Source organism: Lepisosteus platostomus, chromosome 3 (genome assembly GCF_059453375.1).
Source record: "Lepisosteus platostomus isolate fLepPlt1 chromosome 3, fLepPlt1.hap1, whole genome shotgun sequence".
NCBI classification, from domain to species: Eukaryota; Metazoa; Chordata; class Actinopteri; order Semionotiformes; family Lepisosteidae; genus Lepisosteus; species Lepisosteus platostomus.
This window is the reverse complement of record NC_142613.1, coordinates 33,601,167-33,628,227: the sequence shown is the minus strand read 5'-3', so window position 1 is coordinate 33,628,227 and position 27,061 is coordinate 33,601,167. Positions and strand designations below refer to the sequence as shown.

Here is a 27,061-nt window from a genome sequence, read left to right as displayed (position 1 = left end):
CAGGATGTGAACCAGTAACCTTCCAGTCACAGGCACAGAGCCACCACTCCACCCTCTATGAACTTAATCAACTTGCTTGTTCTGACATTTGTTTCAAAAAGCCTATACTATAAGTATATTATTACAATAACTTAATCTGATATAGTTTTAAACATTTTCTTGTCAACATTTATTAAGAGTTTGCTCCTTTATTTTTGACTAAACAGTTCTTAATAGGTGTTAAATTTAAAAAATATATTTTTTACATGTATTTTGCACTTTCCATCCAAAAGATTCCCAGAGCACTACACACAGATTGGGACTCCCTTCTGGAGTGTAGCTGTGCAGTGATGGATTTACCAATTGACTTAAGAGAAGTTTTGGAAAGTCAACTCAGACAGGACACTGGGACACCTACTCTTTTAAAATCTGCCATGGGATCTTTAATGACAGAGTAATCAGGGTTCCTTTTTAATGCTTCATTGAAAGAATAGAACCTCTTTCAACACAGTAGTACTGATCAACATACTGTATTGCTGCACTAGTTTGGAAATTGAGGACCAGAGGGAAGATTTTGGTCGACCAGTAGCCACCTATTGGTCTACGAACACTACTTGCAGCAACAATCTGGATTTCCCTGTAGGTCTTTCACTCCAATACTCCACAACCCCACATCTGGGAACCACTGCTTCAGGTTATTATTGTAAGAGTTAGGTACAGGCATGTTTGGTGTCATGGTTTCTTTTCCAAAAATTACATAATTCGTTTTTTCAACTAATTAAAAAAAAAGAAAAGGAAAAAAAAGGCTTTTAGGTGATAAGCACTGATACGTCGGCTTTACTTGAGCACATCATGGAATTAAATAAAACAAAAAACTACCAACTGCTCTAATGTTGTGCTGATATTTCTAAACTTACGGTAAATTAATTCAAAATATAAAGGTTTACGGTAGGCGATTACGTAGATTTTCTGCGACACGTGACGCCAACGTTGGCGAGGAGTGGACATTACAGGCAGTAGGAGGTAAGCGATGTGGAAATGCTAAAGCTGGCTGCGAAAAAAATTAAAAAGGCTTCTGAACATTCAAACTCGAATAATTAGAGGAATGATTATTGAGATGATTAATGCTGCAGTTGCAAGCTTTGATGTTTGCCAGTAGTTATGTTACGACACGTATTTATCTTTAAGCTACAAATGTTACAAATTAACTGGCGTTGCTTTCAGGGCTTTTGAACTGTTATGAAATACAGTAAGGACGTTTTAAAATAGCTAGCCTTCTTTTTTGCACGGGCAAACGTGCAGAATGATATCAGTAGTATTCAAAGATAATTCCAATTATTAGTTTTTCATAAATTTGCACAGAGTATTTGGCTCGCCAGAAGTGTCATTAATCTAGCAGCTGTACTGCGTGTAAGCACAGATTTGTCAGGTTTTGTAAATGTTAACTTTGTGTAACATTCCGGAATCCAAAATGGTCAAGAAAGAAAGAATATACATATTCACAATGTGAGAGCTATGAGCTTTATTTTTTCAGTTCCCCTTTTCGCATAAGAATAGAATCGCAGTGAAAAAAACCACTAGATGCAGAAGTTGTTTGAATTTGAGTCTACTGGATGTAGAGGTACGCCTCTCGGAAACAAACGTTTTTTAAGCAAGTAGCAACCTGTTCTCAGTTTATATAAATTATCGTTGCCTTTGGTCTCGTTTTTCACTGAATGAATTCCAGTTAAATGTAGGCATTTTTTCACAAACATACATTAAGTATTGCACGTAGCTGATCTCATTATTTTTAATAACCACACCAGTAATTTTAGGTATCTGATTTTTCATAAGCTACTGTGTTTGCTGTAGCGAAATGTATCAACAGCTGTGTAGCATGTAATATAACACATCTTCTAGCATAGATACAGCCTTAATAGTTCTTATTTGCTTTTCATTTTTGTGATAAAAACAGCACCTTGCAAATGTTTTCAAACTTTTTCTATGGGGTCCGCTCTTGTGAAATTACAAAATTATGCATGCACAATTTGTAGACTTAATCCTGATTTTTTTAAAGCTTAAACCTGAATGCTCAAACTGAAGTCTTCTAAGGGCAAATCAGAGTACATGTCAATGAAAACTAGAGAGAAAAAAAGAATTTTGTTCTTTACATAAGTATTCAGACTAGTGAACTCAATATTGGGTAGAAGCACCTGTGGCAACAGTTACAGCTGCATATCTTTTTGGGTAAATCTCTCCAGCATTTTACACAGACTTGGTGTAATTACTCCTTGTTATATTTGCTTAAGCTCTTTAAAGCTCTGTGGGCATCACTTATCAACAGCAGTTTTCAAGTCCTTTCTTCTGATTCTCAACAGGACCCAAGTTAGGACTTAGACTGAGCCACTCAAGGATGTTCACTTTTATTTCTAAGCCACTACAGTATACTGTAGATGTGGCCATCTTGCTAAAGAGGGAATTTACATCCCAGTTTTAGGTGTGAGGCCTGTTTGTTCCACTCAGTCTTAACAAGCTTCCCAGTCACTTCTAATGAGAAGAAGAACTACAGTGATGTGAAAAAGAAAGTACACCCTCTAACGATTCTATGGGTTTATATATTAAGACTTATCTGACCTTCCCCTAGTCCTCACCAAGTCCTACCAGTAGAGAAATCTAACCTCATGTGACAGATAATGCACAATAATTTTACAAAAAAATCAGTGGTGCACCCTGTGATTCAGTAATATGTGGAATCCCCTTTAGCAGCAATAACCTGAAGTAAACATTTCCCGTCTCTCACCTCACCTGGGAGGAATTCTGGCCCACTCCTCCTTACAAAACTGCTTCAGCTCGGTGATGTTTGAGGCCATTTGTTTATGCACAGCTCTGTTTAGGCCCCACCACAGTAATTCAATGGGGTTGAGGTCTGGACATTGATTTGGCCATTCCAAAATCCTAATTCTTTTCTTTTTCAGACATTAGGTTGTAGGTTTACTTGTGTGTTTTGGATTATTGACCTGTTGTATGATCCATTTTCACCTAAACCTTAGCTGTTGAACAGATGATCTCACATTTTTTTCTCTTGAATGCACTGGTATAAAGAGGAATTTATGGTGGACTCAATGGTTGTGAGGCATCCATGTCCTGAGCTGCAAAGCAACCCAAATCATTACCCCTCCATCTCCATGCTTGACATTTGGTATGAGGTTCTTGTGGTGATACGCAGTTTTGGGTTTTCGCCATACGTGTCATTTTACGAGACACAACTAAACAAGCTAAACAACTCCACTTTGGTCTCATTTGTCTAGAGGACATTTTTCCTGACGTCTTGTGGTTCACTCAGGTGCTGTTTTGCTAACCTTAGTCTTGGAACAGTGTTCTTTTTGAAGAAGGGTTTTCTCCTGGCTATCCTTCCACTAAAGCCAGTCTTTTCCTAATGATAGAATTGTGAACTCTATTATTTACCATATCGACAGAGGCCTGTATATCCCTGCATGTAGCTTCGGAGATCTTTGAAGCATCATACAGTAGGAGCTTCATACAGTCTGATTTTGGGGTGAATTTGAACTCTTGGGTAGATTGGCAACTATTTTGAACTTTCTCCATTTATAAATTATCTTTCTCAATGTGGAATGATGGACTTCACATTGTTTGGAAATGGCTTTATAACCCTTCCCTGACTGTTGAGCAGCAAAACAATTCTTTCTCTGAGACCGTCACAGATATCTTTTGACCTAGGCGTGATGTGTTACCACAGTTTTGAATGCTTCAGACCAAACTGTCAGTTTCTGATTTCATATACAGGTTGGAAGCACTTCCTGCTGATCACCTAATCATGTGCACTTGTTTAGCAGCACCTGATTCTAATTGCCTTCTTAACTGATAATGAAGCAGAGAGGGTGCACTTATGTTTTCACACAAAGCTTCTGAATGTTGGCTGATTTCTTTTGTTAAATAATTGATGACAAAGTAAAAAGTGAGTGTGTCATTTGTCTCATTAGGTTAGATTTATCAACTGTTAGGACTTGGTGATGACTACAGTAGGTGAAGGTCAGATATGTCTTACTACTTTAAACCATAGAATCTTGAGAGGGTGTACTTTCTTTTTTACATCCCTGTATCGCATAATACTGCCACCATTATGTTTGGCAGCAGTTGCATTGTGTTGAGTTTCTGTTTGATAGACCAAAAAAGTTCCAGTTTTGTCTTGTTTGACTACAGTACCTTTCGTCACATGTTTGCAGTATCCCATGTTGATTTGAGATTAGTTCAGTACAAGTACCCATTGTGAAGAGATGGCATATTAGCTATTTTATCCCATTTCAGCCACTGAACACTGTAATTCTTTCAAATGCTAATATGTTAAGTAATGTATTAAATGTTTTATTTCAGGTTACTTGTTACTTATACATATTGTGTATTCAGAGGATGTCTGTCTCAGCCTATTGTATGATTTGTTCTCGGAAAATGAGCACTTCTACACCCAGAGTGAAGAGACTTTGGCTGTGGAAGGATATCTGTAAGTAGTCTATTATATCTCCCCTTTCTAATATGAATTACACTTACTTAACATGTTTCATGAGTATTCATTCCACTTAATTAACTTGGCCTAAGAAAGTGGAGTGTACTTGTGGTTGATTCAGTGAAATATATATTCTAAGGGTGGCTGAAACTGAACACTTGTACCATATACTCTTTTCTGTACAAGAATCAACCCTTTGCCTGCACTCAATGTCCTTTATTTCTGCAAGGCAGTGAAATACTTACCTCACCACATGACCTCAGATGAAGAAAAGGCCTTACTGCAGGGTTACTTCCTGAATAAGGTGCTTATTGACGAATAGCTTGTCTAACCTTTAATATTATTTATTCATCTTTATACAGTCTAGCATCAAGAATTCCAAAAGGTATTTTTTGTATCTCAGGAGGCCCCAAGATTATCAGATCCTAGCCCTCATTTCCCGTACTGCCCATGAATGCCTTACTGGTGTCTAAAGATTCAATAGTCTTAAAGGCAAGAATGACATTTTCAAAAGAAGTATCCATTAATGAGTTTACTATTGATTGTATTGATTGATACTGTATGCAGACAACAACCCTCTATTCTCACACACAGGTCTGTCACACTCAGTCCGAAGAGATGTACTTGCGTAGTGAAGCAAATACACTTGGTCAAGACTAATCATGGGAACTGTTAGGGACTGAAAAATATACTACTACTGTATGTACTAGCTTATGAATCAAAGGGCTCCAATGCTATGTTGTCTTTTTTGGTGTGCCATAAAGCTTTATATTTCACCCCTTACTTATATTGCAGGGAACTGTGTTTAGACGTACCACAGTTAAAACTCCTTTCTATATTGTTTGGCAACAGTAGTTTTATAGAAAACATAGTTTTATATAAGTACTTTATTGTTTAAAAAAAAATGATTTGAATCTCCCTCCCCAAAATAAGCAATGTTAATTGAGGAAAAATGTTGTTACAGGACCATATGGGTTTTGCCAATGAAACAAATAAAATCACTGGCCAAACTACTAGGGCCCCCTCCTGGGAAATGAATTAACTGTCTGAGCAAGTAACACAGAATATGATTCCCTGAAGAGGATGAAACGGAACTAAACAACACCTAGACATGCACATTCTCAATTTGTCTACATTTTTTGTTGTCCATTTTCTCATCTCTGCTGGCATTCATTTGGTGTGGAATTTCTTTTTTTGAAAATAGTATGTTAAGTGGAATGCAGTGTTGCTTGCTTCTCAGCCACACCATGTACATGAACCTAATGCTGTGATTAAGTGTTTAAGACTTAATAGTTCAATCAACAGTTTGGATAAAGATGAAAATTACACTCTGTAGATAAGAAAGTGATGACTTACACATAATTATATATTTACTGTATATCCTTTTATTATTTTGACATAAGTGAAGATTGAACACACTGATAAAACAGTTAAAACCTACAGTAAATACCTTTGAGTGACATTGGCATGATATTCTTTCACCATCATTCAGCAATTTCATTACATAGTATATTTACTGTGTGCTTCTTAGCTTGATTTTCAGTGTCTTTTTTCCAAGTGCAATTCGATTGGGCCAATCGATCTTTTTACTGCACATTTTAGTTACAGTATGCATTCAAGTAAAGAATAGAAAGCGTGTGATGCTTGACAGATCATGGTTTATCTGAAGAAAACAACATTTAAACCTGTTTTAGACATTGATAAATTTGGTTTTACACTTTAATACTGAGGAGGTGAATAATGCATCTCTCTTTTTGATCTTAGGTAAAATGATGAAGTTGTCCGGGGCTGTTATTTTAGGGTAAGGTCTGTTTCTTACTGGGCTTGCACCTTGCACATGGATTTTCCATTCACCAGCATCAATAGCATGACTTCTCAAGCAAAGCTTATTCAGGCTCGGGCATTATTCAAAATCCAACTCCAGGAAATTTGGAACAGAATTGATTTGAATATAATGGGTTTGGTCGATTTTTGGTTGCCGTTACCAAATGTCCGTGTGTGCTGCTAACAGCTGCTGCGTCTTCCTTTCCAGTGGCTGTGTTTTTATCACATATGAGGTTGTAGCTTTGAACAAAGCAGTGACCGTCGATACTCAAGCTGTCCTTCAAGAGAAGCTTAAGTCATATATCTATCTGAACGCCGCCCCCTTCAAGGAGCAGGAGACCTTTGGTATGTTTTCTTTTCCTGTCCTGGATATGTCTGCTTTTTTGAGTTAAGCTGTTCCCTCGGGCACGCTGTCTTGAAGTGTCCCCTTTGGTAGTTAGACTGCTTAGTAAGTAAGACTGCATGAATAGAAGATTGGGTCTAAATCTGCACTGAAGGACGGACCTGGTGGGGAGACTGCGACTGTGGCCTTGACTGACTGATAGCATAGGGTAGGAAAATTAGAGGGAGCTTTCCTTCCCTTGAGACACAGCCACCCACACATGATTCATGTGGATAACTTAAATGAATGCAATTTGACTTCTGTTGTTTTTCAAGGTAAAAAGTGTGATCGAGGCACACAGAGACATTATTCTTGTTGTTGAACTTAATCAACACATGCCACTGTAGAACGCACCTGTTCAGGCAGAGAGCTACTTTTTCAGGAAATTGTAAAAAGCAGACATTACTTTCGATCTTCAGTCCTTCTTCTAGAAAGTCTATTTATTTAAATGTATCTGTAGTCTTACTTCTTCATGCTAATAGACTGTTTATTATAGAATATGAACTTGAAAAGTAGAAGAGTTAGAGAAAACGTAAAGAAAGCTTAATGAAACCAAAAGGGAAACTTAGAAATTGTTGCAGTATGAGTGTAATTTCCTTGAAAATCTTTCCAGGACAGATAGCTCCAGAAGGCATAGATAAATATCAGGTCCAGATTCAGGTCCATTTCATTGTATTATGTGAACCATGAGAAAATCCATAGGAAAACAAAATCTCCTTGCAAACCAATGTTTAAATCATATGAACTAATTTGAAGCAGGCATGGACACTGAAAGGATATGAATATAACCCAATAACATAGATGTGAATGTTAACTGGTGAGGATAAGCAAAGACAGTGTGAAAATATTGACTCTCTGCTGCAAGGCTGAGGGTTCTGATATATTTTTTATTGTCTGTGCTTTTCTTCTGTTTGATTAAGTATATTTTAAGTCTTCTGTGCTTCTAAAAGTTCCTTCTAGCTTAGGTTTTTTTTTATTTGACATCCAGTATTTTTTCACAGGCTTCCCATAGGAAAAAAGTCTTAGTTTATGTTCATATCTGTATCTATCTTTTCTAGTGTTTGGGAAAAGTGTGTTATATCTGATGTGTGATGTATATGAATGTAGAGGATAGCAAAGAGATTAGACCCTATTGTTTAGGATTGCATGTCTTGCATGAGTATAATAGTACAGCCTTAAGCTACAGTACTTGTATTATGTTTAGATCTCCTTGTAACCATATTATGAAGGAAAGCAAAAACAAAACATTTTTGCAAACTAGTGACACCCATGTATACGCTGATGCACAAAGCCACGTGCATTATTGTTCAAAATCAGCAAACCTCAAACGCATTATAAAAAAATAAAATTCTTTAGAGATTCATTTGTCTCAGTGGGTAGGAGAATTTCAGTAAACAAGTTATTCCTGTTTTGCATTTTTCATATATTTTGTTAATAAAAATATATTTGCTACTTTGAGTTTGAAACATTGTGGCTGTTACAAGATTTGTAATTGCTCAGGAGGGATAAATACTTTCTGTATATATTGATAGATACATAGGCAGGTTAGGTAGGTTTCTGTCTTTTCAGTATGGCTCTGTTGTGAACAGGGCTAAAAGGAAGCAAAAAACGAATAATGCAAGTAGTGGTGTATCTGTTGAAACCAACTAGTGACAGCTTGTGTCACATTCAGATCAAAATCTACAATCTTGAAAGGAACAAAATATGTTTCATTATCTTTAACGTTACCTCAATACTGCTTGTTTAGTAGCAGACTTAGACTCTAAGTAACAATCTGTTTTTTCTGCCCCACACAAGAGGCAACACACCAGAAAATTCATTGTACTCTGGTACACTGAATTAAAAATACACTAATTATTTAGGCAATAATTAATCTTTTAGTTTAGTATTACATTTCTGGATGTATCAATATAGTTATAGACCTTTCTAGGGATCTAATACATTACCCATTGTGTTTCTGCATTATTTAATAGAGCTTTTTCCAGTCTCTTTGGAAAAGTCTTATATAACATTATTTTCCACAGTATTCAGTACAGTAATGCAATGTACAGTACAAGAGCTGTCTTATAAATGGTGCACTTTAGTGTTGGCAAGGATGTACTGAATAAGCAGTTTCTTTTTAAAGCAGTGTGATGTTATTCAGTGCTTGAGTGTTTTTCTTGGTTTCATTTAGTGTTTAATGTGTAACAAACACTCTGAAAAAGTCAAAATAAAAAATATGGTAATTATTTATTTTTATATTGTATGTTGCAGAATAGGATATTGAATAATTTAATCATTGTTTGTCATTGTATGTTCACATATTCATGACCTTGTCCCCAGGCATCACGTACAAGGTGAGGAAGGAGCTGCACAGAGCAGCAAGAAGATTGCTAGAAACATCTACAAAGATCCTTCAGAGGCCTTTGGATGGTAAGAAAGTTTCCCTGATGTTATAATTGAGATGTTCTCTGAAAAGTGCAAAACAGCTTAAAACTGTGAAAGGGGTCTTTCATGTGAGGAGTGAAAGTGTCACAAATATAAATGTCTTGACATTCTTTTAGAAGTCTTAAAAGAGCAGATGCTCGTATTCCTACTTGTAAATGTTGATAAAATAGAGTTTTTAGGAAGCTTGAAATCTTCTCCAACATTACGGAACAGAAGGTATTCAGATTGCACATTGCTGTTCTTCACTTATTCCTATAGGAAAGCTCATTGAAAATTCTCATCTGAGATTTTACCTTGAATCAGAAACTGACAAAAGGTGCCTATCTTGAATACTATGAACAAAGCAAGAGCTCTCTCTTTTAATCTTGTAAAAAAAAAGTCAGACAAGTGCATAGGTTTGTCATAGAAACATACTTTGTTGGGGAAGAGACAAATTGGTATTGCTGGCTTAATACTGTTCATATCTGGGTTTTGTGCTCACGTTTTTTTACAGGAAGTCATAACGTTTGTTTTTAATGAAAACAAAATGCACCTGGAACCTCCTATTGGAACACAGCACTTCCTCACAGTATCAATATTACTGTGCTTATGAATCTGAATAAACTAAGATAGCCTTACCCATAGTGCTCCTGTCGTCAGGAAGTTTTGGTCTGTCATAGACGCACCAGAACAGTTAAAAAAATTAGGCTATGCAATTTTCCGCTCTGAGGGTCTGCTATTGTACAGGTTTCTTAAAGGTCCAACCCTGCTATTAATGGATCAGATTAACGTCAGGAAACACCTGCTCCACTCTTCCTGTGCCATTCTGACCATTTTTTATAACTCTTGCTGTTGTGCTGCAACAGAGGAGATTTATCCCTCCATACATATTACATTTTATATTGTGCCTACACAGGTGCAAAGGTACAGTATTTGTAATTTCATTACTGTGACACAGTAGTTATTCAATAGTTTCCCTTTTCCAAAACATATGCTGATAGCAGTATTCTATTTTTAATGGAGTTTCTTACTGGAATACCAGAATGACTCACACCCTGTTGAGTATAAATGAACTCTCTCTCCCATTTGTTTTACTTTGCTTCCTTCACCAACTTTGTGTAAAAAGCAGCCCCTTTGCTTCAGTGGCTTTGTTATGCAGCAGCTGCCTTTTACTCAGCTGAGCAGGTTATAGTCAGATCTGTATCTCAAGCGCCAAACCACTCAATACCCAGTCTAGCTGAAAACCCTTGAAAGACTTTGGTGAAAATAGCTGGCTGAACACTGTCTTTTAATGACTTATTTGCATTGGAAGAACAACTGAGCAAGCTGGATGTGGACCCCCATGAGTGCTCCCTCTGGCTGCTGCTGAAGAGAACCCGCTCAGCTGATCGAGACGAGCGCCTGCAGGCTGTCCAGCAGCTGGCGGAGAACTCGCACTGGCACGGTACGCAGGAAGGGCTGCAGGATAACTTGAAGCCCACTATGCGCTCAGTCGTATTCCTGTTTTTTTACCTTGGATTGCACAGCCGTGTCCCGACGTCTGCAAATGTGTCATTGGCAAATAAAGTTCTTCTGTGCTTCTGTCTGGCTGACGGGCTCTTGAGCGGAGCGTTGATGAAACTGAGCCTCAGGTTACGTGCAGCTTGCTTTGAAATGAACTGCGCAACTGACTAGGATTGTGAGATGAATCTAGCAAGCGAATGAGCTTCTCCCTGCCCAAGTACCTACTACCCAGAATCCACATCTCTGTAATGAAAACTCCCAGTTCTGCTGCAGTAGCTTGGGGAATGGCAGGCTGGAGTCGAGTTACAGGCTTTACAGGCTTGCCGACAGCTTTATTGCCTTCTCATTAAAGAGAGATGAAGTACAGAATCTGCTGGATGCAGGGGAAGATCCGTTAGTTTATGGTGATAAGTTTGTGATTCCTGTTGTTTAAGTTGATCAGTGTTATTTTAATTAAATATATTACCTACTTATGTACATTTTATCATATAAGGGAAGGTTATGTACAGTATGTCTTTTCACCATCCATACTACTGTATATACTATACTTTAGTCCACTGTGCAATGGTATAAGGATGGACTCGTTACATACTGTATGCGAATATGGCTATTTGGGACACTTCTCTGCACCAAATCTTTGCAAACATTAAGACCCCATTAAACTTTTCTTAAAAGGGTGTGCAATCACAGGAGGGTGAAACAATAAAAAAAAATTCCAGGGGGGTTCTGATTAATGTCCCAGCTGAACTTTCATTCACTCACAGAATGACAGGCAACCCCAGGGTGGACCAGAACAATCAGCCTTTGTCAGCACATTAAACATCAGCCTGGCCTTGGGAAAAAGAACTAAACAGGAATGGAAGAGGAAACACCCATATTCAAAGAGTGTCAGGAGAGCTCTAAAGCTCGGAATGTTGATTCCTCATTGAACAGACTGGGCCTGTACTGAGCCTTCTAAATCCTGAGATGAGGGTGCTTTGGATTTTCTTACACACTTTCCTGCAGCCCCGGTTATGTCAGCCAGGTGGGTTATTTCATTTGAAAGAGCAAAATGATAATCCCCTGGGTAACATTTGGGAAAAAAAAAACATTTTCGGTTTCCCTGATTTCTGAAAATACCTTATCAATAGATTAAATGTGCTTTTAGTAAGTTGCATCTGGGTTCTTCCCCAAGCATGCCAAACATTAGACTTATTTAACTCTATTGTCATTTTATATATATTGTGTATCTTTCAGATTACCAGTACAGAACCGTCGCCCAGGCCAGTGATCACCGTACAGCAATCGGTTTAGCTCGCACAAAAGATGTGGACCTGCGCTTCTTTCTCCCCCCACCTCTCCTTCCTGCTGTTGATGATGTGGGTATACATAGTTTTTTTAATTTGAAAACATGACGAGGATCAACTTGGAAATAGAATAGAAGAAAAATAGGAAAGGTTGAATGAACGAAGATCCACGTGTAGACGTTAGACGTTAAATCCAAAATTGGATTTTGTATTTTCAACTAAAACACTGTGATATTTTTTTTAGGTTAGTGTCCCCGATGTCATTGTGTAAAACATTCTTCTAAACCCTGTCTTCTTTATATCTTATACAACACTTATTTGATTTAACAAGAAAGAAATCCATCCATTCGTTTTCTAATAACTTCATCCAGTACAAGTCATAGGGGAGCTGGAGTCTAACTTGGCAAGCAACAGGCACAAGGCGGGGTAGACTCTGGACGAGACACCAGTCCATCTCAGGATAGATCCTGTACATAGACACAAACACAGACATGCACACATTCACAACTGGGATGTTTTTTCTCAGAGACCAATGGACCTACCAGTATGTATATGGACTGTGGGAGGAAACCAGAGCACCTCTAGGAAACCCTCTTCAACACAGGGAGAACATACAAGCTCCACACAGATAGCAGCCCGGGAATTGAAAGCGGGACCCCGGTGCTGTTTGGCAGTAGTGCTAAGCACTGCGCCACTGTGCCCAAGAAGGAAATGTTTTTTCCAAAAATTGTGCTAAGATAGCAACGTTTTAAAGCTCTCAGTTCTCAGAGGGAACCTTTCTCTGAGACAAGGTTGTGAGACAAGGATAACAACAGGAGTGTCTGTTTCTGTTCTCTGCATCACTGTTTTGTTTGGGGTATGAAGGTGGAGGTAGGATTCAGTTTTGGTCATAGAAAGACTTGTCCATGATCTCAAATAATTTGTACATAATGTCCGGCATGATCAGGTCAGGAGGGAAATTTCCCTCAGTTGCAACTGGACAGTAAGATCCTTATCAGAACCAATTTCTTTTTTATGTTCATGAACATGCATTAAACATTTTGTTGAAATCCCAGATGTTAACCCTGGTTCAAAATTTTAACTTCTTTCATGGTCAAAAATAAATTTGCACACCAGTCTGGTGCAATTTTGCCTTTTCCTCTTGGCAGGTTTGCTGACGCTCTTTCAAGCTGCTTGGGATTGCTTACGGACAGCAGTTTTCAAGTCTTTCCAGAGGTACCCAATAGGATTCAGTTCAGGATATAAACCACTCCAGTGCTTTGGATCATTAATCCCCTGGAAGGCTGCCCAAAGCATGATGCTGCCATCTCAGTGCCGACTGTAGATTAGTGCTAAGTGGCTGGGAGATGTGCTGGGTCTGCGATAAACCTGACTAGTTGTCATTCAGATCAGTTGTTTACAGTTTGACCTCATCTGACCATATGACGTTTTGCCACTGGTTTGCGAGGCAGGCTTTGAGATGGCTTATTTCTAACAATATTTTTTTCTTTTCATCCTGCCATACAGGAAAATTTTATGAAGTGTTCTGCATATTGCAGACTGACGTACGTTTTCTTCCATCTCAGCCATTAGACACTGTAGCTGTAGCCTCACAGTAGTCAATTCGGAAGATAGATGCACCTCCCACTTGCTTCCTGTGCTCACGGGGTTATTCCGAGACGTAGATATTTTTCTCCTGATCTGTAAGTTTCAATAACTTTATCCTTTACTTGCTGTGAAAGCTCTGAGCCTTTGTGCATGAGTCTCTGCTTGGAATTTCCTACTTGACCAAACATCCTCACAGAAGCAGGTATTTGTATTGTGAAATCATAAGATCCATTATTATTGCACACAGACATGAGCCACTCAACTAATTGTGTCTCATTAGGGTAATTGTGTCTACCTGCATTTATTTAGGACTTTCACAGTAAATGGTTTGAGTATTTAAGCAATTGTGGCTTTTCCATTGATCTTTCATATTTAACATCCAAGCTGCCATTCTGTCCAGGATGTCATGCTCCTGTTGCTTACCAGGATAGGCTCTGGCTGACCTGCAGCCTTGTGTTGGATAAAGTGATTGGAAAATGTATGGATGGATTAAACATCTGCTGTATTTACATGCTCTGTGAAATAGGTTGAGTACTGTACATAACAAACATTAATTGCTACTTCAAAGTGTCATGACTGCAAGCTTTAAACCACCAATGTGCAATAACTCTGCAAGGGTCCGAGTACTTTTCCAATGCACCGTATGTACATGTTGTTCTAAAAAATGGACAGAACAGGCTTATTTTTAATGGTACGATTGCAAAATGTATTCAATTTTAATGCCACATCAGAAGTCTTTTGCAATACTATAGAGAACATTAATACTATGTTCTAAAAGGTTATTACCCCATTTTTTCTGAGGACTCACTAAGAAGCTTTAAAGGAAAAACTAGGTGCATTATACTGTCCCTTTTTGGTGTCATTGGCTCTGTTCCTTTGCAGTTGAAAGTACTTTTTTCCATGGCTTCAGACCCAGTGTTATATATGGATGTTGAGCTGGTAGGAGAGTCCAGGTTCAGGAGCATCATTGAGAATGTTTCATTTATATGTTGGAAAAATGACAAATTTATCACACTTGTGGAGACTAACGTTACATTTAATCCGAGTACCAAGTAGCAAAGCTAGAGAAAATAAAATAGCAGGATCAGATCTTGATTTCTTTATGGAATCTGGCTGTCACCATCGTCAACGTGTTGTGTGGGCTAATACATTGTATACAGTGAAAACTAATGTAAAAACTAGGGTAATTTCCTGGATAACTACACGCAATGCAGGAATCTAATTTGAAGAAACCAAACTAAAGTAAATATTACAGAGAAAGAATATGAAATGGTAGGAAAACAAAATGTATCCTAAAACATTTAGTCCTAAAATTATTAGATAACCTTAAAGTGATGCAAAGGAAGAAAGACCAGTAGAACAAAAGACAGGCAAGTGCAGACACTAAATTATGTGTAAGTAATAGGAAAAAGGGACCTTTAACAACATTGATTAAATTTAAGAAAATAAATTACAGGTTGCGGTTACATAGAAGAGAAGGCTAACAAACTTATCCCCAGTGTAACAGAAAAAATGTGAATTTTGGGAATGAATAGAATGAAAACACTACAGGGTAAAAATGTCTTATACAGTGAATAAGATGCAGTAGCTTCTCTTCCGGGGCTGTATTCACAGGTATGCCTGGACCCAGACCCAGTTTTGCAGACTGAAATCTCACAAATGAGTCACAAATGATTTCTTATTTGAGTCTGAAGTAACAATAAGAGCGCAAGAGCAGCTCAATCATATTTTTGGTTTGTGACTTCAGACATCTTTTTTTTTTATGTTAGGTTAAAAACAAAGTCTGACGGGCAGTGAAATTAGGCAGGCCTGTTTGTTTGGCTAACACTTTTATCCAAAGCAACTTGCATTTTTTCAAATTGTTCCCATAGCGGGGCATTTTACTGGAGCAAGCTGGGGGAAGCACGCTGGGTACAACAATAGTCCCCAGGGAATTTAAACGATATTCCACACGTTGAGAGCCCTGGCTGCTCCTACACCATATTAGCAGTTGATCTTAACAATTTTTGCACATTGATACTTTATTGAAAAATTCACTGAAAGTGAAATTAAATATGGTGCAAGTCTCACTTTAAAACCGAAGGCAAGTGGAATGGCAGAATAAAGAGAACTTTCAGATATCTTAAATATTAAAAGGAATAACTTTTTATTTTATTGCAGGTGTTTTGTGTGTGGTTTTTAGTGTCTCAAGCGTTTCTGAAGTTGGCTTTTGGGCTGTAGGTAATGAAATGAAGATTACTTCTTGGTTTTGATTTGGATCCTTTTAGAGTTACTCCATAGAAGACAAGCTAAGACAGATCCTGGCGTCTCTGCCTCAGTCTGAGGTGGATCAGTGCGTTCAGTACCTCACTTCTCTGGCACTAAGGGAAAGCAGTCAGTCACTGGCAGCCCAGAGAGTAGGTGACAACACCGTCGGCATCTTTTATTTTCACAGTTCACAGTGAATTGATTTTGATTTTTGTGTTTGTTGTGGTTTCTTTCATACTCCTATGACGTTATCTTCATCATCTCTCTAGCTGTGCATGTATTTGCTCCTCTAGTGTGCTTGGCTTAATTTTCCTGCCTTGCTGCTTTACTTCATGCTTTGCTGATGTTGTAATGCTTATTAACTGATCATGTATTTTGTTTTATCTATTTATTCTTTATATCTTTATATCACAAGGAAATTAATTTAAGCAGTTGTTTATAATATTTTCAAATCTGTGCACATATACTTATTTATTAATATAATTCTGTAATATGTAATCTTACTGCATTCATGTGTAATTACAGTAGGCCAACAGTATTTAAAAAAAATGAATTTATTGTTGTCTTATTAATTGAACATTTGTCCACAGAAGTTATCAACAATAATCGCATATTCAAATGGAAGCTTCTCTCTCTGGTTTTGCCTAGCTCAGAACCTAGTAGAAAGAAATGTTCCTCTTTCATTAGATTTCGTTCACGTCTGCTTGACAAGTTGCAGCATGTTCTTTTGTGTCTTAAGGGGGGGCTTTGGTGCTTCGGAGGCAACGGGCTACCTTACGCTCAGAGCTTAACGTCGGTGCCTTCAGAGAAAGTGGAATCTTGCTGCGTGGAAGCTTTGGTGCAGCACTCTAAGGTAACCGATTCTGTTGAGGTAGTGGCCAGAGAGAAAGAGGGATAAATTAAAGTCCTTGTTACTATAGTGTTTTAATGCTAAATAAATACATTTGTCAATTTCAGAGAGAATGGGAAATGAAAGAAGGGCTTACATGAAGTCTTTATTATAGCTGTTCTCTAAATGTGCACTTTTTGCCGAACGATTTAATCCTGATAACCCAGTTAAAGCTTTTGGGGCGTAGATAGTAGAAATGAAGTGATAGTGAAATGAAGATTATTTAGATTTGGACCCTTTTAGAGTTACTCCATTGAAGACAAACTGAGACAGCTGCTGGCAGTCAGCATCTGTTGTTCCCTTAATGCTCTGAAAAACAAATGTTGCAAAAATAATGAGATGAGAAATAATAATGAGAGAACCTTGGAAAGCTCCTACATTTCATCATTGTAATGACATTACTTTGATGAGAGAATAAAGCTGTACATTTTTGTTGCTGTATCAAATTTAAGAAACTTTGTAAAATAGTGAAACATTTTTACTTTTAAAGGTTACCTAATTTAAGTCCCAGCAATTGATAGAATATTATTTATGATCTGACACAGAGGATACTTATCAAAACAATTAATCAATTCCTTGCATTTATGTAGTGCTTTTGAAAGCAACAAAAACATATGTCCAGTAAGATCTGGAGATACATTGTGAAATTTTATTTTTACATTTAATTCCTGTAAAATGGTCAATTAGATGGCAAAGAAATAAACCTAGTGCTGTATACTATATAAACGGAACAAGTATAGGTTAATCCCAGGCAGAAAAGTAGATTGCAATAAAAAACACATTGAGCTTTCAATAGCCAAAACCATTTTTTTCTTTCTACTCTTTAACCTGGAATTAAAATCTACTTGTTCCTTTCAAGCCAGCATAGTGATGCAGCTCCGCACTCAAACCTAATACTCTACAGGCTTTTATAAAATTCAGTATTGCATGAATTATTTACAACTCCTGCATGTCTGTTATTACCATTTATGTTCTTGGTTCTGCACTTAAATCAGAAAGGTTGCCTCAACCTGATTGTGTTGCATCAGGATCATTTTCTCAGCTCATTTTACATGTATAGTATGATCTAAAAAATTAAATAAAAAGGCTCTGACAATGAAGACAGTTTCGTGTGTATTCAATAAGCAGATAACAAAACAGTGCATCAATTTCACAGTAATAGTTTTTGTATATGGCTTATTAAGGGATAAGACCATTTTAAAAATAGAAAATATTGTGTAACAAAACATTATTCACTTGGATTATTTGCAAGAAAATTAACATTTCTACCTAATTGGTTTTGTAATATTATTTGTTCTGCATTATTTACGGTTTCAACATCCTTTGATTTTGAAGAAGGCTAAATTGTTAAGTGCACTGATGGTCCTTTTTATGATTGTAGTTCATGATTGTACTGTAGTTGGGGTGGTATGTGGAATCTTCATGCATTCATGGTGACAGAAGCTGTTTCTGTTCACAGGTTCCTAGTCATTGTGAAAAAATTGTCGCAAATGGAGGTCTCCAGCTCTTACAGAGGGTGTACCAGTTCCGCAGAAATTCGCAGAAAATCCAGAGGAACATCGTCCGCATCATAGGCAACTTAGCTCTATGTACAAATGTGCACTCAGATATAGTTCAGTCAGGTGAGTAACAGCTGTCTGCAAGGTCTTAATGAAAGAGTTTAGACCTGTATTTTACTTCTTTATATGCTTGGGCTTCAGTATTTGTTACCGAGATTATATATGGTTACTTTGATTATTGACTTCTTGAATGGCATTGAAGCAACAGAAATGAAGTTATGCTTTGTTTTCTGTCCTTTTCCTCTGGAGCCTTGGTTCTTTACACACGGTAGTCATGAGTTGACCCACTATTATGAGAACACAAGGTGGCATCCTGTGATAAGATTTTTTTTTACTTGTTTCATTTGGGTGGATGAGATGTTTAGTGCATTCTCTGATACAGATGACAGAAGCTCTTTTAAAGTCTTCACAGGATTACTAAAGTACTTTGTGATATTCTAAATCAATACCCAACATTCTTTATTTTTTAATGCTGTGATGCAGGTTGGATTTCTGTCCTGGCAGAATTAATGAAGTCTTCACATATCATGCAGTCCTCTCATGCAGCCAGAGCCTTAGCTAACCTGGACAGGGACGTGGTACAGGAGAAGTATAAGGATGGTGTGTATATTTTACACCCACAGTGTCGCACAGGGTGAGATTACTGAAACTTTTCTTCTTAGTCTGATTCTATTTACAGGGTGAGATTGTTGTACACACCTGTTGGGGTCTTAGTGAAAATTTCAGTTCCTTTATTTTGGTGCTCACAGCTGTAATCTTTGTTGCTCTTCAGGCTTACGTTAAGTAATTTTTCAAGTAATTTGCTTTTATAAGTGTAACATAATACATTGTTATAGTCTTGATCATAAAAAGTGAAGTTTGCAACATGAAAACTATACTTAAAAACTGATCAAAGTAACTACATATAAAAGAGTCCCATATAAACTACATATAAAAAATATGCATCTTTCACCTTTGTGATATGTTGCAGATATTAATATCTATCTATCTATTAATAGAGGTTCAATGTCCGTCAGTGCTGAAAGACACCGCTTCTCTTTCTGAGCTTCACACTCAAAGTGTCTTGCCCATTCCAGCCAGGCAATGAAAGCAGATGTCCTCTTCGTTCATGGTCTGTTGGGGGCAGCTTTTAAGACGTGGCGGCAGCAGGACTACGTCCCTGTGCGAGATGTGGCAGCAGAGAGCTTGAAAGATGACTACACGGAATGCTGGCCAAAGGTAACCTTCCTCAGCAATTTAAAGGCTTTTTTTAGGGAGAAGTCTGGGGAAGGTGGTAATATTTAGCAAAACAAACCCCTGCAAAATCACAATTAAATTTGAGTTTGCTTATAAGCTACTACCAGTGATTTGGAATGAAAAGAGGGTAATCCATCTACAACTTAGACTTAATTATCTGTTTTCAGTGACTCTATATCTTTTACGGATTGCAGTGAGCTATAGCCTTTCCCAGCCCCGCTGGTCAGACTTCACTCTGGACAGGAAACTAGTTAATAGCAGGGGACACATGCATACAGTACGTATTCACTCATACACTCACACATAAGGGGAGCTGTTTAGAGATGCTGTTTTACTTGGGCACCATGTCTTTAGGACTGTGGGGCAAAGACTGGAGCTCCTAGAGAAAACCTGAGACTCCACTCAGAATGTGTCCCAGGTACAGAAATGACCTTCGGACCCAAGAGTGGTGAGGCAGCAGTGCTCACCATGGGGACACCCACTTAAAATCATAAATCATTATCATCATTATATTAGTCTATTTATATAAGATCTATCAGTTGCATCAAGGCAAAGTTTCCAATAAATCAAAGCAAAATGCAGTAACAAATTAATTAGAGACTCTGGTCTCTGGATCATAACAATACCAGACCAGACTAGAATAGAATAATTGTGGGGGAAATAAATGAGAAAAAAGTCTGAAACTATAAGAATGGAAATGTGCCACAAAAGATTTCACAGCTCTAGAGAATCAGCAGTGCATGTTCAGTAGTGTCCCATCCATGTGCTTTTAGACCCTCTGGAGGAAGTCTGAAATTAGATCAGAGCTGAAGTGCTTCTTCCCTTTAGCTTATATAAGAACCTAGCTGCTAAGACTATACTGTATGAGAACCATTCTTGCTGGTAAGCAAACAGAGCCCTGGTTTTATATTCTCATTCATGTCAGTGAACACTCTAATATTTAATTTAGTTGTGCTTAAATTTGATCATTTTGTCTTCACTGTCAAAGGAAACAATATGAATTTATTAAATCAGAACTGTTTTTATTTTCTTCTTAAAAATCAGTCACTCAAATCATCCTTTTAGTGAGGTGTGTATTGTTTGAAGGCTTGTATGAAACCTAGAAAAAGCAATTTAGAAGGTTTATATAATTGCTTTCTATTAAAATAAATCAGCTGAAGGCAAAAGCATTCTCAGAAAGGGATTCTCCTCCAGCTGTTTAGTTGGAATATAAACGCCAATTTAGTTGTCTGTCACTTGCCTCTCCAGTACATTTCTTCATTGCTGTTAATGAAGCACTCTTGCTTCACCTGTCTGGCATTTCCCTGAAGCATGCCATCCATTACAGTAAGTAAGTGGTGACTTACTGTTCCCCGTCTCTTCCTCAAATGTTAGACGTGGCTGGCTGCTGACTGTCCAAACCTCAGGGTCCTGTCAGTGGAATACGACTCTCATCTAAGTGACTGGAGAGCAACATGTCCTGCTGAAAAAGAAAGGTGCGCAGATTATTTGAAGGAATTACAATTTTCATTATAAAAATTGTACATGGTAGCACAATTTAATCAGAAGAAAAACAGTGAGCAACTAAGACAATCTCAGATTTAAACTCTCTTACAGTACTAATAGTATAGGGGTTACAGCAGACATTTACAGTAATTGAAGACATAAAAATTCAAAATCTGAAACCTTCTCATTGCCTTATAAAGAGAATTCCCTTAGATGGGGAATTAATTGGTCACCCAATGCAAACACCATTATGAAACTTCATCAAATTCTTATGAAATTCAACAGCTCTGTTTTTATCTATGCTTTTCTTAATTCATTATACATTATATTTCCATCAGTTATATAAAACATTCACATACACATTATCCTCACACAGCATAATCGTGCGAATTTAGCACTTTCATTTTTCATAACCATGTTTTAAGAAATCTTCACTTCATTTTTGGAAACACTTCAGTGTTTCCAATATAATAGAAAGTTGATTCATACGTCCCTTCGTTAGAAGTTTCTGCCCCATTGACAATTTACATATATATCTTTTCATGCTTGTTTGGATTGTCTGTCAAGAAGATTAACCATCTTATATCTGTTTCAGAATATACAAAGCTGTAACAGTTTATCATTATGAGAATAAAGTCTTATAATTAGCAAACTCTTGTTGTGCTGATTAATTATTCTGCAGACCAGTTTGATTAGTGCTTTACCCAATATGTTGATTTGGACTTACAGTAATTGTAGGTAGCCAGGTTGTTATAATTAACATAACTTTGAATTACAGTAATACTACTGTACAGTAATTCTACAGGCTTTGCAGTGGCTCTGTGGCTAAGGATCTGCGCCTGTGGCTGGAAGGTTGCTGGTTCGTATCCTGTGGCTGGCAAAAGGAATCCTACTCCGCTGGGCCCCTGAGCAAGGCCCTTAACCCCAACTGCTCCAGGGGCTCCATATAAATATCTGACCCTGCGCTCTGACCCCAAGCTTCTCTCTCCCTGTCTGTGTATCTGTGTGTCTCATGGAGAGCAAGTTGGGGTATGCGAAAAGACAAATTCCTAATACAAGAAATTGTATATGGCCAATAAAGTGATCGTATAAGGAACAAGTAAAAGTTTATTCCATGATCTTATCTTATAAGGAACTAATACTAAATTAACTGATCAGTGCATTATTTTACTTTTTGCAGAAAGTCTCTGGCTTACAGAAGTCTTGAGCTTCTCAGAAAGTTAAAGGCTGCTGGTGTTGGGGATAGACCTATTGTCTGGGTGGCACATAGTATGGGAGGTAAGATTTAAATTGTTTGGAAAAGTTCAGAAGTGGAATCCTTTTCATAATCTAGCACTGTTTTGTGTTATTGAATTGTAAAAGCCCTGTGATTTAAGTTTTCACCTGTTTTCTTGTCAAAAAGCACAGAGTGCTATCTTGATCAGTATTGGGATTGTAAAATCACTAGCATAATAGTAAACCTATCTATCTCCTCAGTTTTTTTGAAAGATTTTGTGATTTGTGTGTGTATTATTTTTACAATCTAGAATTGTAAGCAGGTTGTATTAAAGTAGTTCATGAAAATTAAAATAGTCATATTTATGGAGGAAACTCTGTGACTGTGGTCTTGAGCCTTTTGCTGCTTTCAGCTGAAGGAGGCAGGGGGTCTTAAGATGAGAATCAGTGATGTCAGACAATCCAATTAATCTTTGCATCATTACAACACATTCAGAAAGTCTGTGGAAGTTAAGCCCCTGAGGTTCCTAAAATGCAGGACACGGACACTCTGTAATTTTATAAGTTGTACTTTAGATTTTGTACTAAAGAGATTTAAAGCTGCTTATCTCTTGTGCTCAAGACAATTTATAAAGTTTTAATTAATGAACATTATTTTCATTGGAATATACATTTTTATTCAGTAGAATGTATGTATATTTACTCCTGCTAATAGTGGATTACTAAATCCATAACAGCTGCAGTCAATTCACCAAAATATACTAAACACCTCATTTAAATGACAACATCATGTCTGGTAACCTCTAGCATCAGTAAAATTCTGCAGTGCCATGTAGTTGATCATATGTCAGAATATTTGCTTAAGAAGATATTTGCATTCCTATACTAAAACAAATTGGAACTCATCTGGAATCAATAATTGAACAACATAAATGGCAATTGCATGATTTCATATGACCTGGACATGATCAGTTAGAGTTTAGGCTGGAGACCTTGCCAGCAAGTGCTGCTTAACAGCCTGAATGATGGGGGCAAGTGCTATCATCTATCAGAATAAATGTGAGACCAGTAAAATGTCAAGATTGGTCAAGTATTTTGTGTTTTTGTGTCAAATCAGTTAGGTAACAAATGGTAACACTTTGCTTTCCATAGAAATACAACCAAACAGATAAATCTCTCCTTTTACAGCATATCTACAAGATATTATGTCAACTATATTTCTCCAAATTTTACCCCAGATCCTCACCTTCTTGTGTATATAGTCCAGAAAAAGGTTCTCCAATTTTCACCTACATATGTAGCATCCAAGGCCTATGTGGCACAATTTTTTAATTTTATACTGTTTAAGATATCTGTATAAGATCTGCATCCAGACACCATCTAACATGACATGTTAGAATTATCTTCTCAGTTGAAAAGTAGTGAGTGCTACAAACACGCGTAGGTCGTGTGAAAGAATCCTAGGGAAAGGTGTCATAACTCTTAGGTGTCTGCTTCATGCAAGGTCGTGTAGGGGTCCAACTGGGCTGGCCAGCATCTTCTAAGATCATGAACAATCACCCTACACATACAGTACTGATAAGTCATGCAACATGTGGTATTAAGAATCCTTCCTGCTGGTGTCTTAGGACTTCTTAGGATTTATTTCCTCTTAGCTTATGATAAGTGCATCACTAGATGTAATTTAGCTTAAGGTCTGTTTTACAGTTTTTATATCTTATACAGTATGCTTTTAATCAAAGAATTTCCAGTTTCTGGGGACTTTTTCTCTTCCATGACAAGGTGCAAGGCAACTTACAGAGACTACAGGGTGAATTATGCTACTCCTTATGACACTTATGATAGGCCTTGCAATTAACCTCTCCTCCAAAGAATAGAACATAAGGAAGTAAAGTAAAAAGAATCATTTATTTTGAACTGGGCATCTCCTACCCTTAACTGTATGGATGGCATGTTCAAACTGAATCTGTTTGATTTTACAAGTTTGAATTTAGCAGTTTCTCTTTCAACCTTAGATTTTTTTCCTTATATTCACAGGTTTGCTGGTCAAACAGATGCTCCTTGATGCCTTAAAGGACCCTGACATGCAGTCCTTAATTAAAAATACACAAGGAATCATGTTCTATAGTGTTCCTCATCATGGAACCTCTATTGCAGAGTATTCAGTCACTGTCAAATATTTGCTGTTTCCTTCGGTAGAAGTCAAGGAGCTCTCCAAAGGTAAGATCACTTCTTAAAGTTTTCGGTAAAGTTTTTATTCACTTTGTGTTATGATGTGTTCACTTAGTTTTTTTTCCTAAGCTTAATAGTAACGATTTATGTGTTATGCTCTCAACTGCTAGCTGTTGAAAACGTTTGATGTTTTAAAAGGGGAACACCTTTCTGTTGTTAGAAACACGGAAATTACCTTTTAATATGTCAAAGCCATGTTTACAGCATCTCAGTGGCATATTTTAATTCTAAGATAATGGAATTTCAATTCCATTCTAATTCTAAGTAAACATGACCATTTTTCTATCCATAATACATCTTTTCACATTTTTCAGATTCCCCTGCACTTAATGAACTCAATGAACGCTTTCTGTGCATGGCCAAGGAAAGGAAGTTCAAGATACTAAGCTTTGCAGAAACATTACCCACCAGCATCGGTCCTATGGTGAAGATGCATGTAGTCCCAGTGCAGTCTGCAGGTATGTGCTTAGGCTCCTGCGGGGAGGTAAAATAGATACAGTATATTAAGGGAAATTAATAATAACTTAAATTAAGCAGCACAAGACAAAACACATGGGATTGTATATTGTGAATTTCTTTTCATTGTTCAGGAAAACGTAGCACTTGATTATTTTTGATGTAACGTTTAATCATGTTTACCATTAATTTTTCAGATCTGGGGATTGGCGACCTCATTCAAGTGGATGTCGATCATCTAAATATCTGCAAACCCCAGAAAAAGGATTCTTTCCTTTACAAGCGCAGTTTACAGTTCATCAGAGATGCACTGGAAAGCCACATCAACAATTAATAAAAACTTATTACTGTCAATAAGGACAACATATTGAAAGCACCTTCCCCAAGTGTTCATATCATAAAATTAAAACTCAAATCCAGTTTATAAAAACCTGACATTATTTTGCCATATTGCATATGTATAAATAAAGATTTCGTAATATTTTGTTACTGAAAACAGATCTATAACATTAGTATTCAACAGAACATACTGCATGTTATGAAAGTTTGATAACAAAGGAAAATAAACTTAAGAGTTTTGTAGTGTTTGCATTTTTAATAGCATACTGTATATGTCAGTGTTAATTAAGCCTCAGACATGGATACATAAATTACCAAGAGTTTACTGTTTCATTGAGCAGGAAAAATAGAGCAGTGGTCGGTGTACAAGAACATAAGTTATAATCTTCAGGTGATGTATACTGTATATTTGTTATTATAGAAGGTCTTTACTTTTACATGAACTAAATATTTGTAAAAGATACTAAGTTTACTGTTTCTGTTGTAAAATAGATTATTCATGAATAATCTTAAAATGTCATTGCACAGAAATGCAAATTAATTTGCATTGCGGAAAAACTAAATAAATTATTATTATAAATGATAAGAAATATATTTAACCCATGTTTACAAACCCTGGTACCAGATCTCAAATAAATATTCAGAAGTATAATTCCATTGCACTTTATTTTCAAAGAATATCACATGATATTTGAATGCCATATTATAAAAACATTTTTTGCATTTGTATTTACATTTTGGGAGTTGTGTGGTTATTAACTTTTAACATTAACTGTGTGGTTATTAATACTTTGTCTCTTAATGTTGCTTTCTCCTTTAGAATATTCTTATTCTTTAAATGTCCGCCTTGTACCTACTTACATGGAATCCTGTGAAAGCCGTTCCAATTACAGTATATACTATGTGAACATCATCCGGAAACATTTCCTGTCTGTATTTGAAGATAAGATTAATTTTGAATGATCCATTGACTATGTCTCTCTGTTATTTTATAATATAATTGAAACATTGTTTTATGAAAATCCACCAATAAATGAGACAACAAGCCCCTTACACAAAGATATAGGCTGTTTAACGAGAAGGCCAACAACCCCTCCCCACACACTTTGTGGGTGAGATTATCAATGTGTATAATATTAATGCTTAAAGTAAGGATGTTAATAATAATAATAATACCCACTGTGACTTCATTAGCATGTGTTGTGAAAACTGGTATACTTTTATAGATCTGTAAGGACACTGCTCTTCTACAGTGTACCAAAAACACACCAAAGATCCTCTCTAGTAATCTACTAGGATGCTGTGGATCCACTGATTACACACCACGGTATGATCTGTAGTGGGATGGCCAGTCTCCAAGGAAAACAGTTTGCTGCTGTAAGTGGTGTTAATGGATAAGATGTCAATCCTCTGTACCATAGTTTCCAAACCTGCCGCACCCCAGCATGGTGACCAGGGAAACAGCTGTATGTAATGTTGCCCTCCAGATAAGACACTGAACTAATTTCCTGACTACTTGGTTGTTAAAGATTACTTGATAATGTTAGCCAGGAATTTACTTTGGCCGCAGGTACGCATCTCAAATGATGGCACATTCAAAGATGTAAAAAAAACTACTGACTTTCACATTCTAAAAAGTGTTTATTGTGTATATGACAATACTTATGATCACTGGGATGAACACAAAATATGTTTTAGGTATGTTTTGATATAATGAATATAATGTTATGTATGGAATTACCCAAAATAACATTTTATTTATTCATATTAATCTCATGATCACAAATAGATTGACTGTAAAGAAAAAAATAATCAAAGGTTTAACTTTGCTGTTAAAATACTTTCAGAGATCGCAGCATAGTTCAAATAGTAAATAAAGAAGATGCAATCCACTTTTAAGGTCTTTTAAGGTTCGACGGTGTACTTAAAGAACTT

The 27,061-nt window shown here is 36.9% G+C and overlaps 1 protein-coding gene across 5 annotated transcripts; it reads left to right on the top strand.

The window, feature by feature from the left end:
• The first annotated feature begins 927 nt into the window (after positions 1-927).
• Positions 928-25,861, top strand: serac1 (serine active site containing 1). Of its 5 annotated transcripts, none has more exons than XM_088625353.1 (17): positions 928-1,002; positions 4,351-4,477; positions 6,245-6,281; positions 6,513-6,649; positions 9,009-9,098; positions 10,405-10,536; positions 11,832-11,953; positions 15,736-15,864; positions 16,455-16,568; positions 18,064-18,226; positions 18,647-18,797; positions 19,240-19,381; positions 20,774-20,874; positions 22,065-22,162; positions 24,137-24,319; positions 24,646-24,789; positions 24,985-25,861. In XM_088625353.1, the coding sequence occupies exons 2-17, from the start codon at positions 4,387-4,389 to the stop codon at positions 25,119-25,121; spliced, it is 1,971 nt and encodes a 656-aa protein (XP_088481479.1). In that variant the 5' UTR covers positions 928-1,002; positions 4,351-4,386; the 3' UTR covers positions 25,122-25,861. The 5 variants fall into 5 exon arrangements, with proteins under 5 accessions (XP_088481479.1, XP_088481483.1, XP_088481480.1 ...); XM_088625354.1 differs by lacking the exon at positions 928-1,002 and adding an exon at positions 1,051-1,600; XM_088625355.1 differs by lacking the exon at positions 928-1,002 and adding an exon at positions 2,338-2,455.
• The last annotated feature ends 1,200 nt before the right edge of the window (positions 25,862-27,061 follow it).

Bases quoted from the DNA above. Each gene is read 5' to 3' on its own strand.
- serac1 (XM_088625353.1), top strand. From the start codon at position 4,387: ATGTCTGTCTCAGCCTATTGTATGATTTGTTCTCGGAAAATGAGCACT. The intron at 10,537-11,831 runs GTACGCAGGAAG...TGTATCTTTCAG, and splicing joins GGAGAACTCGCACTGGCACG to ATTACCAGTACAGAACCGTC. The intron at 16,569-18,063 runs GTAACCGATTCT...TTCTGTTCACAG, and splicing joins CTTTGGTGCAGCACTCTAAG to GTTCCTAGTCATTGTGAAAA.